Source organism: Miscanthus floridulus, unplaced genomic scaffold (assembly GCF_019320115.1).
Source record: "Miscanthus floridulus cultivar M001 unplaced genomic scaffold, ASM1932011v1 os_1313_1_2, whole genome shotgun sequence".
Classification (NCBI taxonomy): domain Eukaryota; kingdom Viridiplantae; phylum Streptophyta; class Magnoliopsida; order Poales; family Poaceae; genus Miscanthus; species Miscanthus floridulus.
The window spans coordinates 24,372-43,062 of record NW_027097648.1 but is presented as its reverse complement, the minus strand read 5'-3'; the positions used below and the strand labels follow the sequence as shown (position 1 = coordinate 43,062).

The window sequence follows — 18,691 nt, the reverse complement described above, 5'->3', positions numbered from 1 at the left end:
ACAGCAGTTAAAAGCGATGTAGTAGCAAAAAAAATTAAAAAGTTACAGATATTCAAATTGTATTATGAACTGTAAGGATGAGCAACAAACTAAACAGCAGTTAAAAGTGATGTAGTAGCAAAAAAATTTAAAAAGTTGCGCCGTTGCCGGGGATCGAACCCGGGTCACCCGCGTGACAGGCGGGAATACTCACCACTATACTACAACGACTGTGTTGTTTAGGTTACCTATCTTTCTAAATTCATCTATTATCTACCAGCGCCAGGAGCTACGGCTGTCGCCTACTCCGCACGTTGAAAGAATTGCTCTTCCATCTACATGAACATTAGCTTTTAGGTGAGGCTAACATTGACTGCTGCCAACGTTGGTGAAGCCCTTAGAGTTCGTCTCATCTCATCCTTAAACTTTTTCTCAATCCTCTCTCTCACCTTACACACGCACCGGCATGAAATGCATGACGCGCATTGTATAAGTCAAAATAGTAAATATGTTGTTTTCACATTTTCATATCTGCCATTGTTCTCTCTCACACAAAGAAGATTATGGGGAAGGGAGAGTGAAGCTAGGGTATCGAGGAAGCCGACATCGCATCTTCTTCTTTTTTCATCTTGCGATCATATGACCTTCATTTTATGGCAAAGCTATATATATTGTTTTCAATAGTAAAAGAACTTGGTAATGATTTTTTAATGAAAATTTTCTATAGCAATTGCAACACTCAAGTATATTTGCTGACAGTGACGGTGTGTAGTGGAGGTGAAGCGGCTGGGCTTCAACCCTCTCTTGCTCGGCGTTGTCACATTCACACCTACCAGCGGACGACCACTACTGAAGTACAAACATACGTCACACGACCACTATTTGAAGTACAAACATCAAAATTAGGTAGTTAGTCCATGCGTCAGAGTAAGAAATCAGCAGTGCCTAGGTAGCTCTGTAGCGCCGCCCCCCCCCCCCCCCCCCCCCCCCCCCCCCCCCCCACCCCACACACACACAGAGTTTGTTCAAGGCCATGCTCTGGCACTGTTTGCTGGTATAATAAAGATTGTAGTAAAGATGAGGCACATAATGTGATTACGATGATGCTAGAATGGATAAAAAAACACTAGATGATTCTATAGCAAAGGTGTTTTGGCCAATTTTGGAACCATATAGCTAGATGCTTGATCCAAACCGGTACTAGAATTTTTTGGTTTCTTGTCGATGTGTATGATCATGATCCTACTCACCGTCACAACTAGCGGTTATGCGATCGCCCACGACGGCACGGGTGTGTTTGTGTCTTCACTTTTTTGTCAATAAGAAAAGATGCACAATCTTAGCGAATTACTTCTGAATAACTTCAGAAATCATATGGAAAAACCATAGCATTCGTGACTCATTGCTCAATTCTACTTTGATTCTCTATAGGCCAATAATGTGAGACCATTACACGGTTAAAGCTAAGCTGTTCGAACTTCGAGCAAATAAGGTACTCTTTCTACTACTATATTAGTGTGGGGGTATGGCCCCGGTGTCCACAAGACAAGACATATGCCGTACCATCAGAGGTGGTCCAACCAACAAGATCAAGACGTGCACGGCGCTGCTCAGCGTGCAACGCAAGATATTATATAGTACCAAATAAGCTACTTTTCTTGTAACCCTGCCCCTCCAGAGTATATAAGGAGAGACAGAGGTCCCCTAGCGAACAAGATACATACATCTACAACGATCGATACATCTCATACTCAATACAATACACCAAAGACACAGGATGTAGGGTATTACGTCGATCAGACGGTCCGAACCTGTCTAAATCGCTATCTCTGCGCCTTGTGTCACCATTCGATTCCTGATCACGCGCACCTCCACCGATCAATCTACCATCGTGGGAGCATCTTTTGTCGACAATTAGTATTAGTCTCGAAACACTTTAAACAGAAAATAACTAGTGTAGAATTTATCTAATAAATAATATAGAATACTCTTATTGATAAAAATAGTTTGAACTATTAAATCGCCAATCTAGCTCTATGGCGTTTTTGTGTGCCCGCTCGCCGTTCCCCTGTGAGCCGGGTAGTCTGGGACGGACAGACGGTGGTTGCATATGGCCGCAGCCCGCCGGTGTCTTCCGCCGAAACGTTCCATTTCCGTTGTTCGGGCCGAGCGCCCGAGCCCACGTTGACACGTTCTGAAACCGCGATGAGCGACGACAACAACAACAAAAAAAAACAAAAAGAAAGGTCGCCGTTGCCGGGGATCGAACCCGGGTCGTCCGCGTGACAGGCGGAAATACTCACCACTATACTACAACGACTTGCTTGTCGTACGGTGCAGACTTCTTTTATTAGTGTGCTAGAAGAAGAGATCGCGACTACCTCATTATGGCCTGAATCCCGGTCGCCATCGACATTTCATAAAAGCAAAGGACATGCATTATGAATCAATTGTACCTTAACCTGATCAAGCAACAGCACTTCGATCAAACCAGGAAAAGCGTGCGCAAGCTTTACCACAAATTCCGTTCAATAAAGATATAAGTAAAGTGCCTTTTATTTGCGTCTCTGAATCTAAAAGGTAGCAACTAGCAACGACTCCCCAATGCACGCCACCTGCTTTCGCGCCATGCACTTCCCAACTTGATCTCTTTCTGCTAGTGCTTTGGTATTTGGTACGTACGGTACGGCCGCTCGAATCCCGCACGCACATCGTACGGATCCACCTCATCAGATTAACCGAACAACCAAACAGCGCCTGCACGCACGCACTGTTCGATCGTGTACCGAAAAGATACCATCCATGCATGGCGGCACGCACTTCGTCCGCCCGGCTTATCAGATATGGTACAATATGTTTTTCTGATAACAAAAACAGCTGTAGCTGGCTTTTTCGAAGAAAAAAAAAACCGTCAGCCAAACGGCTGTCACTGGGCGTGAAGCGTGCAGTCCATCGGATGGAACCCAACACGCCCCACCGCGAGATCGTACACGACCTCCACGTTCTGCATCTGGAAGCTGCCCAGCACCGCCGCCGGCCCGCCGGCGTCGTCTTCCATCCTCTGGAACAGGAGGCACTTGACGACCACGGAGTCCCGGATGGCGGTCACGGGGTAGTAGCTGCTCAGCTTGGGCAGCGCCAGCCTGGCGCCGCCGGTGAGGTGGAGGGTGATCGGCGGCAGCTCGTCGTCCGCGCAAGGCGCGCGCGCGCAGGGGACCTTGAAGCAGAGGTCGAACCCCGTCCTCGCCTCCAGCTCGCGGGACCTCTCGTACGGCGCGGCGGAGATGAGGGACGCCAGCACTGACGCGTAGAACGGGTCCGGCAGGTGCGTGTACGTCGTCCCGGTGTCCACCAGCACCCCGCCGTTGCCCTGCGCGTCGATGCCGCTCAGGCTGGGAGGTGCGGCCATGGCGGCGGAGCCGCCGGAGCCGTCGTCTCCTAGGCCGACACCGTCCAGGCCGACGTAGTAGAAGTTCGGGTACGTGGCGCTCGTCAGCATCGGGGTGAAGACGAAGCCGGCGGCCGTCGACGCCGACGACAGCGCGAGGGTCGCCCATCACCAGCGGGCTGGTGAAGTTGGGGTTCCTCGCGAACCGGAAGCCGAGGAAGCAGTGGGAGAAGCCCTTGCCCAGGAACCCGAGCTGGACGGCAGGGACAGGGCGCCCCTGCCGAACCCGGCGATGCCGAGCGGCTCCCGGATGGAGCTGCCCACGCAGCCGAAGGCGAAGCCAGGGAAGGCCACGGGGAGAGGGCCAGCGCCGGCGCCGCCGCTGCCGTGTATGCTCCCATGGAGCGTCACGGAGTCCCTGGAGAGGGAGCCGAGGACCAGTCCTCCACCGCCGTAGGTGTAGGAGAACGGAGGGCAAGGTCTGGGGCACAGGCCGCCGGTGAAGGCGGGGATGGCGCACCCCGCCGCCGCGCACGGGTCGAACCTGTTGTCGGAGCTGTGGACGTCGACGCAGAAGCGGCTCCCGCAGAGGTCCCTCGTGTTCGACGAGGATTCAGACGGCAGGAACGTCGGAGTCGGCTTCACGGAGGACCCACACTCCATGCACTGGTAGCTGCTGCTGCCACAGGGGACCCAGGTGAGATCACTCCCTGTGTCCAGGTACACCTGGAAGACCTGTGGAGGAGTGCCAAGGTTCAGGGACAGCAGGTAGCCATCTGTGTATGTTGTCACTGGCTCTATGATGTCCAAGAAGTCATAGCTTGTGGAGTTCACTAGTGCCATGGATGGGGTATACAGGGATCTGACATGGCTAAGGCCAAGAACCAGGCTGCTCTGGGTCTGGGGTGGTCTGGTATCTTCTGCATTGCAGCTGAAGAAGCTGGATATGATGCAGAGAACAATGGTGTATATCTGAATGAAAGGATGCATATTGTGTGAGTCTGAATGTCTGATACAGCATAAGAGGAGAATTTGGGCTATTTATAAGCCTTAGAAAGTTGTGTTCATCACAATCAAGATATTGAACTAGCAAGTATAATATTCAATGGCATTCTTGGCTGGAAATTAGCTTCAGCTATATGCTATCTGATGATCAAAGGCTCTCAATGATGCCTGTCATGCTGAAAATTTACATTTATCAATATAGGGTACTTGGTGCCAAATAAGATGAATGATCAGGTAGTGGACAGTAGCCAAATGTATCCATATTATGCAATTAAAAGATGAGCTCGAACAACTATTTCATTGTTTGTGTAGCAGGTTTTGCAATGCATGGCCAACATAGCAAAACATAAAGGGACTACTTTTGATGTCAAGAGGGCACTTTCCAAGCATCTCATTAGCTGGTATCTAGGAGGGTTCATAGTACCCCTCTGACACCTTCAACAACCTTTAGTGTCGTCCATTTGTCTTTGTTAATAGAGAGCAATGCTAATCCAACAGACACTTGCATTTGTTGATTGTACTAGAAATGTACTTCTATTCTGGGATCCTGGAATTATTTCTTCTGTATTTCCGTTCCATGTTGGAACCCACAGATGGTCTCTATAATTTCAAGAATAATATATGTTCTTTCTGTATTTCCTTTCCATGTTGGAACCCACAGATGGTATCTATAATTTCAAGACTAATAATATATGAAAAATATGCACACTAGAAACTTCTGCAAAAGCTTTCTGGTTTCAGGTTTTGATGTCCAGCTTAGACATTGTTTACAGACTTAAGCTTTAATGGTGTTGAACCTTATATCAGTTTGTAATATATCCCAAGTTCCTAACCAAATCTGACTAATGAATAGACTCAAATAACGATATCAAGAATAAAGTGGTAAAATTAATTAAAAAAGGGAACCACTGCTATTTACTTTATTGCCTAATGCCTATCCCAATTTGATTGTAACTAAAAGACTTTGTTATTGTTGATAACTTCATTGCCTTTCTTAGCTTCTTTCTCCATCATGGTCAAAATTAATGGGAAAGGGCAAAAAATGGGACTGAAACAGGGGGGTATTGACCATGGTCTCAGAAATCTGAACGTGAAAAATTTGAAGCTATCGCATAAACCTAAATTTTCCGATATAAAAGCACTAACTTTACAAATCGATGAACTATTAAAATTACATTAAGCACACACAGGTTAGACCTAAACATATACACAAAACCATAGAGCATGCAGAAAACAAGCTGAGCAGTCACAACGAAAAAGCTGAATTACCAGCATATCTGCATTAGTGACTAAATTTGTACATAGCTGTAAGTGAATGTACAGATGGAATGGATAGCCGTGGATGTACATGTATGCAGCATTCCCCTATTCAGCATGCCTTTTGGCAAGTGTCTTCTTGAGACCTTTTACGATCTTGGAAAACCATATTACATTCATAGTGAATAGTATGATGGGGGCAACAGATATCAGAACACAAGCAAAAGTGTCCATCTGCTTAACCTGTCAACGAAAGTTACCAACTGATAAATATATGAGTGGTCTAATTTGTGTACTGAATTCATTAGAACCACCAAATACCTGATCATAATTTGTAAGGATGTGATAAAACAAGTAGATGAACAGAACTATCCTGACCATCTGCATTAAGAAATTTCTTTCAACATTAGCACACTGCAAACCACTATACAATGAGATTTGAGATCCAATGTGCAGCCGTAACAAAAGGCACCATACTGATCAGGCCACCAAAATTTGCATCCAGTTAAAGCTATTACCCTTGATTGCTAGGGATGAAATCTACTGTCATAGTGTCATTGTAATGAAAATGACAAGTGAAGTGTTTTGGCACTTACCAGCCAAGTAACAAACATTGCAACTCTCCGTTGACGATGTAAGCTTTGGAATTTTTCTTTCCAGCAACATCAAGGAACCTTGATGACACAGAGGTAGACAGAGGTAGAACAACAGCTTAGATGGATTCAAAGATAACATCCAACCAACATTTTCGTGTGACCTGCTAATTTATTCACTTACCATCGTAGGTTGATTCCTGGGGTGGTAGTCTCAGAGATGAGAAACATGTATGTGTATAACTGTCCTTCCCCAGAAAGCATAGAATATACAGCACAAACAAGGCACAGAATGTGGTGGAAAACCTGACAAAGGACTACCAGGAGTAAATGTTGCAAGCAGATAATGAAGTCTACAGGGGGCAAATGAGAGCAATATGTCTAGGTTTAAAACGAGAAACGAGAGGGGGTGGATAGCCAGGTAACAAACATCGCAACATCATGATGTAGCATGTTTACTTACATACTCCATACCACCAAGAGAAGGGTAGAACCAAAATATCATTGCAAGATCTGCAATGAAGTACCCAACAGAGACCTGGTAAAAAGGAGAACTGAGTCATATGAGACCAGGGAACATAAAATATACTCCCTCTGGTCACAAATACTTGACACATTTGACTTTGCATGGTCTTCAATGCATATCTTTGAACAGTAATTTCTTCTAGATTATATATTTTAAAATATTTCAAACATAAGAGATTTTGCAAGTATTTTGAAAACAAATCGACACATAATTTGCATGCTTCCAAACTAAATAATATAATAGTTAGTAATGTTTGTAGTTTTTAAGGTTTGACCAAGTCTTGTCCTAAACGGTAAGTTTTGGTGACCAGATGGAGTATGTCAACAAAGAAACCTGCCTGCTAGAACAGTGTCAACAAAGTAATAGCATACCCCCAATGTAAAATTGGAGAGGTGTGAACTCCGAAACGTTACTGGATCATCCAGCTGATCAGAGAACAAATCTGATAAGAAGACTAGGTATACTGACATCATTGTAATGAATACTGCATGGACAGTGGACATTCCTCTGGAACAGAGAAGGATTAGATCAAGCATCATCAGAAACTTATAGATAACCTGCTGGATAAATTGCAATGCTAATCTCACCTGTTGTTCCATTCAATTTTTTTCATCTTTGTAAGAGAGTCATAACCTTTGAAGTAGACAGAACTGATTGTGTGTGTGAAGTCATAGGACTGAAGTAGTAAGAACAAACAATAATCAAGATATTAGATGGGGCTTTAGTATGTTATACGAGGTTACAGATCATCTGAAAATTATCTTGAAGAATGTATCATCAGCATATTCAATTTCTGAAACTATGCCTGGTATTAACATCATACGGTTGAGACAAGTGAGTTATTTCAACTCTCAGTGATTCTGTTTATTTGTAGATTTCAAAACAACACTACAGCTAGTGTTATGCAGTTGAGTCATCTCTTAGCTTAGCTGTGCCACTTGGTTGAGCCTTAGAAAAGATCTTATAGTTCAAATTCATTTTGTTTTTGAACTGTTGTCCACATTTGCCTTAAGTTGCATCCACTTTCCATGTATTTTGCTTTCTCTTATACAATGCAAAATATGCAGTTACCATACATATCGTAGAAAACGAACATCGTACTGTTATGTTCAAATGCTTTTTTCAAAGAATTATTTTGCATTAGGTGTTAGCTCAAAAATGTGATTCTTCTTTTCAAAATGTTTCCCATTTATGCACAGCTTAGAACACATTGAGCTAAATTCAAGAAAAATAGCTACCTTTCACACTGGAAAAAGAAAGGAACTATAAGCCTACCTTTCACACTGGAAAAAGAAAGGAACTATAAGCCTTACCTAATTTCTCTTTTCCACTATAAATAAGGATTAGGCAGAAAAATAAGATTTGCACAGGTTGCCACAAAAAAGGCCTTCACAATCTTTAAAAGTATTTTGCTGATTCATGTATTGGATAATGAACAGTAAGGTTCGAAATGAAACTCAAACAAACCACTGAGCTGATCTATCAAGTTATGAATATTAAGGTTCAAATGAAACTCAAACAAACTACTGAGCTGATCTATCAAGTAATGAATACTAAGGTTCGAAATGAAACTCAAACAAACTGAGCTGATCTATCAATTTACACATGTATTTTGTTTCCATCTACAGATACAAATATGGTCCCACATAAATGCACTGCAAGATTAAGCATCAAATTTAACAGATGAAAGTCGGAGTGAGTAAATAACAGTACCAACTTGCACATCAGGAGCCCCACGAGCACAGAAGTGTATAAAACATATGAATCTGCTAGCAAGTATTCCTTAAAAAGTAGTTCTGCTTTATACTTATAGGCCTTAGCTGCCATGATTGGGTCAACAGGAAAATCCATGATCTGATCTATCAAGTCAACACCTATTAATAAGTCAAGGAGATGCATGTTAATTAAGAACAGAAAGGAAAACAAACAAACAAAATTGAATAATAGAATGAATAATAAGTGTCTCATGGTATCTAGGGTCCCATAGATAGTATGAATATTGGGTGTGTAACAACCAGTGGAATGGGGTGTTGCCAGAGCCAGAAGTATTAATACAAGATCAAGCTGTTTGAATATTTTTGGAATTTGTAGAATTTCTAGAGGATTTGCATCGCCTTTTGGCTTGGAGCCAGGGCTGCAGCTAGGGCAGCCCGAGCCCTAGCTCCGCCACTTGGAATTGCACAAAAAGAGGAAACATATTTCAGGAAAATTGGGATTTTCATCATGGGTGACTAGTGCTTTCGTGAAAATATCATATATCCAGATATGCACCCCTTCACCCATTTTCACTCATTTGCAATAGCTAGTGCATTTCCACCTGTTATGCATCTTTACGTTAAAAAGGAAACTTGATCCCTAGGGGAAAGAGAGAAAGACCTCCCCTGAGACATTGCATCAAGAAGAGGATCACAACACAGGGACGAGAAAAGAGACCAAAGGCTGGACCACCCAGGAACACACTCAGCAAGACCCTTTTTTGCGAGACCCAGGGTTCAGTTGGTGGTGTAATAATTGGACGCCCTACCACCAGACAATTTCACCATTCACCGATATCATTTTCAGATATTCCCTCAGTTCAGATCCAAATTACAGTACCGCGAGATCGTACACGACCTCCACGTTCTGCATCTGGAAGCTGCCCAGCACCGCCGCCGGCCCGCCGGCGTCGTCTTCCATCCTCTGGAACAGGAGGCACTTGACGACCACGGAGTCCCGGATGGCGGTCACGGGGTAGTAGCTGCTCAGCTTGGGCAGCGCCAGCCTGGCGCCGCCGGTGAGGTGGAGGGTGATCGGCGGCAGCTCGTCGTCCGCGCAAGGCGCGCGCGCGCAGGGGACCTTGAAGCAGAGGTCGAACCCCGTCCTCGCCTCCAGCTCGCGGGACCTCTCGTACGGCGCGGCGGAGATGAGGGACGCCAGCACTGACGCGTAGAACGGGTCCGGCAGGTGCGTGTACGTCGTCCCGGTGTCCACCAGCACCCCGCCGTTGCCCTGCGCGTCGATGCCGCTCAGGCTGGGAGGTGCGGCCATGGCGGCGGAGCCGCCGGAGCCGTCGTCTCCTAGGCCGACACCGTCCAGGCCGACGTAGTAGAAGTTCGGGTACGTGGCGCTCGTCAGCATCGGGGTGAAGACGAAGCCGGCGGCCGTCGACGCCGACGACAGCGCGAGGTCGCCCATCACCAGCGGGCTGGTGACGTTGGGGTTCCTCGCGAACCGGAAGCCGAGGAAGCAGTGGGAGAAGCCCTTGCCCAGGAACCCGAGCTGGGACGGCAGGGACAGGGCGCCCCTGCCGAACCCGGCGATGCCGAGCGGCTCCCGGATGGAGCTGCCCACGCAGCCGAAGGCGAAGCCAGGGAAGGCCACGGGGAGAGGGCCAGCGCCGGCGCCGCCGCTGCCGTGTATGCTCCCATGGAGCGTCACGGAGTCCCTGGAGAGGGAGCCGAGGACCAGTCCTCCACCGCCGTAGGTGTAGGAGAACGGAGGGCAAGGTCTGGGGCACAGGCCGCCGGTGAAGGCGGGGATGGCGCACCCCGCCGCCGCGCACGGGTCGAACCTGTTGTCGGAGCTGTGGACGTCGACGCAGAAGCGGCTCCCGCAGAGGTCCCTCGTGTTCGACGAGGATTCAGACGGCAGGAACGTCGGAGTCGGCTTCACGGAGGACCCACACTCCATGCACTGGTAGCTGCTGCTGCCACAGGGGACCCAGGTGAGATCACTCCCTGTGTCCAGGTACACCTGGAAGACCTGTGGAGGAGTGCCAAGGTTCAGGGACAGCAGGTAGCCGTCTGTGTATGTTGTCACTGGCTCTATGATGTCCAAGAAGTCATAGCTTGTGGAGTTCACTAGTGCCATGGATGGGGTATACAGGGATCTGACATGGCTAAGGCCAAGAACCAGGCTGCTCTGGGTCTGGGGTGGTCTGGTATCTTCTGCATTGCAGCTGAAGAAGCTGGATATGATGCAGAGAACAATGGTGTATATCTGAATGAAAGGATGCATATTGTGTGAGTCTGAATGTCTGATACAGCATAAGAGGAGAATTTGGGCTATTTATAAGCCTTAGAAAGTTGTGTTCATCACAATCAAGATATTGAACTTGCAAGTATAATATTCAATGGCATTCTTGGCTGGAAATTAGCTTCAGCTATATGCTATCTGATGATCAAAGGCTCTCAATGATGCCTGTCATGCTGAAAATTTACATTTATCAATATAGGGTACTTGGTGCCAAATAAGATGAATGATCAGGTAGTGGACAGTAGCCAAATGTATCCATATTATGCAATTAAAAGATGAGCTCGAACAACTATTTCATTGTTTGTGTAGCAGGTTTTGCAATGCATGGCCAACATAGCAAAACATAAAGGGACTACTTTTGATGTCAAGAGGGCACTTTCCAAGCATCTCATTAGCTGGTATCTAGGAGGGTTCATAGTACCCCTCTGACACCTTCAACAACCTTTAGTGTCGTCCATTTGTCTTTGTTAATAGAGAGCAATGCTAATCCAACAGACACTTGCATTTGTTGATTGTACTAGAAATGTACTTCTATTCTGGGATCCTGGAATTATTTCTTTCTGTATTTCCGTTCCATGTTGGAACCCACAGATGGTCTCTATAATTTCAAGAATAATATATGTTCTTTCTGTATTTCCTTTCCATGTTGGAACCCACAGATGGTATCTATAATTTCAAGACTAATAATATATGAAAAATATGCACACTAGAAACTTCTGCAAAAGCTTTCCTGGTTTCAGGTTTTGATGTCCAGCTTAGACATTGTTTACAGACTTAAGCTTTAATGGTGTTGAACCTTATATCAGTTTGTAATATATCCCAAGTTCCTAACCAATTCTGACTAATGAATAGACTCAAATAACGATATCAAGAATAAAGTGGTAAAATTAATTAAAAAAGGGAACCACTGCTATTTACTTTATTGCCTAATGCCTATCCCAATTTGATTGTAACTAAAGGCTTTGTTATTGTTGATAACTTCATTGCCTTTCTTAGCTTCTTTCTCCATCATGGTCAAAATTAATGGGAAAGGGCAAAAAATGGGACTGAAACAGGGGGTATTGACCATGGTCTCAGAAATCTGAATGTGAAAAATTTGAAGCTATCGCATAAACCTAAATTTTCCGATATAAAAGCACTAACTTTACAAATCGATGAACTATTAAAATTACATTAAGCACACACGGTTAGACCTAAACATATACACAAAACCATAGAGCATGCAGAAAACAAGCTGAGCAGTCACAACGAAAAAGCTGAATTACCAGCATATCTGCATTAGTGACTAAATTTGTACATAGCTGTAAGTGAATGTACAGATGGAATGGATGGCCGTGGATGTACATGTATGCACATTCCCCTATTCAGCATGCCTTTTGGCAAGTGTCTTCTTGAGACCTTTTACGATCTTGGAAAACCATATTACATTCATAGTGAATAGTATGATGGGGGCAACAGATATCAGAACACAAGCAAAAGTGTCCATCTGCTTAACCTGTCAACGAAAGTTACCAACTGATAAATATATGAGTGGTCTAATTTGTGTACTGAATTCATTAGAACCACCAAATACCTGATCATAATTTGTAAGGATGTGATAAAACAAGTAGATGAACAGAACTATCCTGACCATCTGCATTAAGAAATTTCTTTCAACATTAGCACACTGCAAACCACTATACAATGAGATTTGAGATCCAATGTGCAGCCGTAACAAAAAGGCACCATACTGATCAGGCCAACAAAATTTGCATCCAGTTAAAGCTGTTACCCTTGATTGCTAGGGATGAAATCTACTGTCATAGTGTCATTGTAATGAAAATGACAAGTGAAGTGTTTTGGCACTTACCAGCCAAGTAACAAACATTGCAACTCCGTTGACGATGTAAGCTTTGGAATTTTTCTTTCCAGCAACATCAAGGAACCTTGATGACACAGAGGTAGACAGAGGTAGAACAACAGCTTAGATGGATTCAAAGATAACATCCAACCAACATTTTGTGTGACCTGCTAATTTATTCACTTACCATCGTAGGTTGATTCCTGGGGTGGTAGTCTCAGAGATGAGAAACATGTATGTGTATAACTGTCCTTCCCCAGAAAGCATAGAATATACAGCACAAACAAGGCACAGAATGTGGTGGAAAACCTGACAAAGGATACCAGGAGTAAATGTTGCAAGCAGATAATGAAGTCTACAGGGGGCAAATGAGAGCAATATGTCTAGGTTAAAACGAGAAACGAGAGGGGGTGGATAGCCAGGTAACAAACATCGCAACATCATGATGTAGCATGTTTACTTACATACTCCATACCACCAAGAGAAGGGTAGAACCAAAATATCATTGCAAGATCTGCAATGAAGTACCCAACAGAGACCTGGTAAAAAGGAGAACTGAGTCATATGAGACCAGGGAACATAAAATATACTCCCTCTGGTCACAAATACTTGACACATTTGACTTTGCATGGTCTTCAATGCATATCTTTGAACAGTAATTTCTTCTAGATTATATATTTTTAAAATATTTCAAACATAAGAGATTTTGCAAGTATTTTGAAAACAAATCGACACATAATTTGCATGCTTCCAAACTAAATAATATAATAGTTAGTAATGTTTGTAGTTTTTAAGGTTTGACCAAGTCTTGTCCTAAACGGTAAGTTTTGGTGACCAGATGGAGTATGTCAACAAAGAAACCTGCCTGCTAGAACAGTGTCAACAAAGTAATAGCATACCCCCAATGTAAAATTGGAGAGGTGTGAACTCCGAAACGTTACTGGATCATCCAGCTGATCAGAGAACAAATCTGATAAGAAGACTAGGTATACTGATATCATTGTAATGAATACTGCATGGACAGTGGACATTCCTCTGGAACAGAGAAGGATTAGATCAAGCATCATCAGAAACTTATAGATAACCTGCTGGATAAATTGCAATGCTAATCTCACCTGTTGTTCCATTCAATTTTTTTCATCTTTGTAAGAGAGTCATAACCTTTGAAGTAGACAGAACTGATTGTGTGTGTGAAGTCATAGGACTGAAGTAGTAAGAACAAACAATAATCAAGATATTAGATGGGGCTTTAGTATGTTATACGAGGTTACAGATCATCTGAAAATTATCTTGAAGAATGTATCATCAGCATATTCAATTTCTGAAACTATGCCTGGTATTAACATCATACGGTTGAGACAAGTGAGTTATTTCAACTCTCAGTGATTCTGTTTATTTGTAGATTTCAAAACAACACTACAGCTAGTGTTATGCAGTTGAGTCATCTCTTAGCTTAGCTGTGCCACTTGGTTGAGCCTTAGAAAAGATCTTATAGTTCAAATTCATTTTGTTTTTGAACTGTTGTCCACATTTGCCTTAAGTTGCATCCACTTTCCATGTATTTTGCTTTCTCTTATACAATGCAAAATATGCAGTTACCATACATATCGTAGAAAACGAACATCGTACTGTTATGTTCAAATGCTTTTTTCAAAGAATTATTTTGCATTAGGTGTTAGCTCAAAAATGTGATTCTTCTTTTCAAAATGTTTCCCATTTATGCACAGCTTAGAACACATTGAGCTAAATTCAAGAAAAATAGCTACCTTTCACACTGGAAAAAGAAAGGAACTATAAGCCTACCTTTCACACTGGAAAAAGAAAGGAACTATAAGCCTTACCTAATTTCTCTTTTCCACTATAAATAAGGATTAGGCAGAAAAATAAGATTTGCACAGGTTGCCACAAAAAAGGCTTCACAATCTTTAAAAGTATTTTGCTGATTCATGTATTGGATAATGAACAGTAAGGTTCGAAATGAAACTCAAACAAACCACTGAGCTGATCTATCAAGTTATGAATATTAAGGTTCAAAATGAAACTCAAACAAACTACTGAGCTGATCTATCAAGTAATGAATACTAAGGTTCGAAATGAAACTCAAACAAACTGAGCTGATCTATCAATTTACACATGTATTTTGTTTCCATCTACAGATACAAATATGGTCCCACATAAATGCACTGCAAGATTAAGCATCAAATTTAACAGATGAAAGTCGGAGTGAGTAAATAACAGTACCAACTTGCACATCAGGAGCCCCACGAGCACAGAAGTGTATAAAACATATGAATCTGCTAGCAAGTATTCCTTAAAAAGTAGTTCTGCTTTATACTTATAGGCCTTAGCTGCCATGATTGGGTCAACAGGAAAATCCATGATCTGATCTATCAAGTCAACACCTATTAATAAGTCAAGGAGATGCATGTTAATTAAGAACAGAAAGGAAAACAAACAAACAAAATTGAATAATAGAATGAATAATAAGTGTCTCATGGTATCTAGGGTCCCATAGATAGTATGAATATTGGGTGTGTAACAACCAGTGGAATGGGGTGTTGCCAGAGCCAGAAGTATTAATACAAGATCAAGCTGTTTGAATATTTTTGGAATTTGTAGAATTTCTAGAGGATTTGCATCGCCTTTTGGCTTGGAGCCAGGGCTGCAGCTAGGGCAGCCCGAGCCCTAGCTCCGCCACTTGGAATTGCACAAAAAGAGGAAACATATTTCAGGAAAATTGGGATTTTCATCATGGGTGACTAGTGCTTTCGTGAAAATATCATATATCCAGATATGCACCCCTTCACCCATTTTCACTCATTTGCAATAGCTAGTGCATTTCCACCTGTTATGCATCTTTACGTTAAAAAGGAAACTTGATCCCTAGGGGAAAGAGAGAAAGACCTCCCCTGAGACATTGCATCAAGAAGAGGATCACAACACAGGGACGAGAAAAGAGACCAAAGGCTGGACCACCCAGGAACACACTCAGCAAGACCCCTTTTTTGCGAGACCCAGGGTTCAGTTGGTGGTGTAATAATTGGACGCCCTACCACCAGACAATTTCACCATTCACCGATATCATTTTCAGATATTCCCTCAGTTCAGATCCAAATTACAGTTCACTTTAGTATGTCCTAAGAACAATATATTAACGCCTACCAGTTCAAATAAATGCACAATTATCAAAGCTAGAAGTCTCGAGTTCAAATCCTAACAGGCGTAATTAAATAAAATAATTGTGAACGACTCTTATTTCCACGATTGAGGCATGAGGGAGCGTGCATGTGAGGGGGAGTGTTGAAATATATAAGTGAATTGTTCACCTTTCCTTAAGAGCTTAAACTTTTGGGTTGAACTGGTCCGTGCATGCAACTCAATAATAAACTTGGCAAAAGTTAGACAAATTTGACTTATGAAAAAGCTAAGCGAGCTACAACTTAGAATGGAGGGAGTATATCCTTTTAATAGCATGTATCTTGAATTTCACACAGGAGCCAGTGCAAATAACACAAAACAATAACAAATGCATACTGTTACAGCCAACTACATGATATCAATCCCCCGTTGCATTCCACATGGACTGGAAGCGCCGAAAAACTAGAACTTTATACAAAAACTAAGATCGAAGCGCAAAGAAAACTAAATATCTCTAGCAATCTAGCACCCACTGTACTTCCAGATGGTTGACAAAACTACCAATCAATAATCGAAACCCACAGCGGAATACACCGCGGGGATCCTGTAACGCCGCTGGATCAGACGAAGCCGAAGCACCCAATCTACCAGCACCAGGCGAAAGCAGCCGAACAAGCGGAGAAGCCGGGAGAAAAGGTCGGGAAGGATGGGACGAGAATGGCACCGACCGTTACCTGCGCGTGGCCGTGGCGGCGGTTGCGAAAGAGGGAGGTACGGCCTACTGGCGGTTGCCGCGAGTCTGGGGTTGCGTCGGAGAAGAAGCAACCGGATTGGATACTCGGTTGGATTGGAGCCTGGAGTTGGAGGATGCTGATTTGTTGATGATTGCTTCAGTGGCTTTTGTCCCTGTGCTTGTTTCTTGGAAGGGTGGTTAATCAGGCTAGAGGATGGGGGCGTGCAGAGGATGGAGATTGGAGAACGTGCTAGAAGATGCAAAGGGCAGGGAAAAGCCCAGGGCAAAGGAGATTATTGAAGAAAAAGAAAACACAAAGGCAAAAGGCAAATGTGACAGCAAACGTGCCGTACTTCAATCATACACATACGATCTACACGTATTGGTACAAGTTTTTTTTTGCGAGGATGTACATACTAGTATATTACTCTCTCTAGTCTAAATTATAAAATATTTTAGCTTTTTTTATACATAGTTTTTTTAATATAAATTAAGTGTACATTATGTTGAACATATAATAAATTTAATGTATCTAGAAAAAACAAAACATCTTATAACTGAGAATGGATGGAGTATTGTATAAAAATGTAAAAGCAATCACAATCAACCTTCCAAATTTTCATGAGTGGTTCCAAACAATAATGACCTATGTTAGACTTTACTCCCTAGTTCTAAAAAGAGCACACTTCTAGGTTTTGATTAAGTCCAAAAGAATTAAATTTGATAAAATTTATAAAATATAATATGAATATTTATGTCTTTAAATATATTTCAATATATATAAATATATTGTATTATTAATCTAATGATACTTATTTGGTACCATAAATTTTAATTAATTGTCTTCTTGCCATACAAACTATGAACTCTTTTGGAGACTGAGGGACTAGATGCTTCCTCAACTCAGCACATGCTCCTTAAAATGTTATAAAATATGTTGCCAGTGGTTAGGACATTTCTCTCTCCGTCTCTCACGATCAACACAGTATATGAAAGTAGAACACAAACACAAAGGATAGAGAGACTATTCTTTATTTCTCTCAATATTGATAATTTACAATATAGAGCTCCCACATATATACAGTACTGCCAAGGTCTAAGAGTTTGGTAAGAGCCCACATGCAAACGGACTAGGATTAGGATTCCTTCTTCTCTTTTCCTTCTAGGATAGAGTCCGTATATTTTACAACACTTTCCTTTGGGCGATTACCACGATATGCACATGTCTCGTTAAAAACTTCATCCGAAAATCTAGTGGGAAAAAACGGTTCTTGGAGAAAAGAGTACATTACATTCGTTAATTGCTTTGCACATGTTGTCTTATTAAAAACCTTATGTGAGAAACCTTCTAGTAAAAACTTACATAGTGAAAAAGAGTACAACATTTAACCTTCTTGGTCATGTATTCTTCAGGATATTCTATTCTTCATGAATAGATATTGATCTTCATGATCTATACATAAACTTTAGTATTTTAGTAAATATATAATCTACTTGATCTTTGTAATTCTAGTAGTTTACCTTTAAGGTAGATTCAATAAAAATATGCTCCCCTCATAAAGCCAAATTTTGAACTTTATTGTTCAAATCACACTTTACATAAATATGTACTTAATTAATGGTATGCAATACCATAATACTATATCTTTCAAAAAGTTAGCTCATAATTCTTCTATGAATTGTATGGGTATAAAGAAGAGCAATATGCTTCATGCATAATAACCACTTATTAGTTGTGCAAAACAAATAAATTTTATCCTTCAAGGGACTATAGGAGTAAATAAGTTACAATATTAAATATCTTCAAGATAGTGCATCAAATCTCATACTAGAGTTTGAATAGTTACAATTCTTCCTTAGTGGATTTTTATATTATATGTTCTACAAATCTTCAGGATTTAGATTGTATTATTAAATAATAAATCCAATCTTACATTTGGCATTTAGGGGATAATTCAATTACCAAAATCACCAATATTCTCATACCTTCTATGGTATTTAGAGGATATCATCAATTCATTGCTAGCCTTTCAATATGCACTTTCTGAGTGTTTGTATGACACCTTCATGGTATTTAGGATTCCTCGTTTTCTTTTTCTCGGGTCTACATTCACTTCACTTCAGGAATTAATGATGCTTTTCAAGAATTGATTGGTAAATCCTTCATGGATTAAATCCTTCAAGGATGTTCTCATTCTTAGTGAATAACATTTCTCTT

General features: G+C 42.2%; 2 protein-coding genes, 2 non-coding genes and 2 pseudogenes across 6 annotated transcripts; all 6 read right to left on the bottom strand.

Annotated features, from left to right (window-relative positions):
* Positions 1-138: 138 nt before the first annotated feature.
* On the bottom strand, positions 139-210 carry TRNAD-GUC (transfer RNA aspartic acid (anticodon GUC)). Its single transcript has one exon. It is a non-coding gene; the product is annotated as a tRNA-Asp (tRNA).
* Positions 211-2,227: 2,017 nt separating this feature from the next.
* TRNAD-GUC (transfer RNA aspartic acid (anticodon GUC)) lies at positions 2,228-2,299 on the bottom strand. Its single transcript has one exon. It is a non-coding gene; the product is annotated as a tRNA-Asp (tRNA).
* A 377-nt stretch (positions 2,300-2,676) lies between these two features.
* Positions 2,677-5,705, bottom strand: LOC136533914 (probable aspartyl protease At4g16563; annotated as a pseudogene).
* Positions 5,082-9,234, bottom strand: LOC136533915 (uncharacterized; annotated as a pseudogene).
* Positions 9,235-9,334: 100 nt separating this feature from the next.
* Positions 9,335-12,133, bottom strand: LOC136533912 (probable aspartyl protease At4g16563). The gene is made up of 2 exons (XM_066526434.1): positions 12,028-12,133; positions 9,335-10,489 (listed from the first exon to the last, which is right to left on the bottom strand). Exons 1-2 carry the CDS (start codon positions 12,106-12,108, stop codon positions 9,335-9,337), a joined length of 1,236 nt encoding a protein of 411 aa, XP_066382531.1. The 5' UTR covers positions 12,109-12,133.
* LOC136533917 (uncharacterized) lies at positions 12,004-16,732 on the bottom strand. 3 transcript variants are annotated; one of them, XM_066526440.1, is made up of 9 exons: positions 16,475-16,732; positions 14,844-15,004; positions 13,718-13,806; positions 13,502-13,637; positions 13,067-13,141; positions 12,790-12,911; positions 12,612-12,687; positions 12,336-12,395; positions 12,004-12,257 (listed from the first exon to the last, which is right to left on the bottom strand). In XM_066526440.1, the coding sequence occupies exons 2-9, from the start codon at positions 14,979-14,981 to the stop codon at positions 12,123-12,125; spliced, it is 831 nt and encodes a 276-aa protein (XP_066382537.1). In that variant the 5' UTR covers positions 14,982-15,004; positions 16,475-16,732; the 3' UTR covers positions 12,004-12,122. The 3 variants fall into 3 exon arrangements, with proteins under 3 accessions (XP_066382537.1, XP_066382535.1, XP_066382536.1); XM_066526438.1 differs by lacking the exon at positions 14,844-15,004 and having other exon boundaries at positions 16,475-16,607; XM_066526439.1 differs by lacking the exon at positions 16,475-16,732 and having other exon boundaries at positions 14,848-14,984.
* Positions 16,733-18,691: the final 1,959 nt, after the last annotated feature.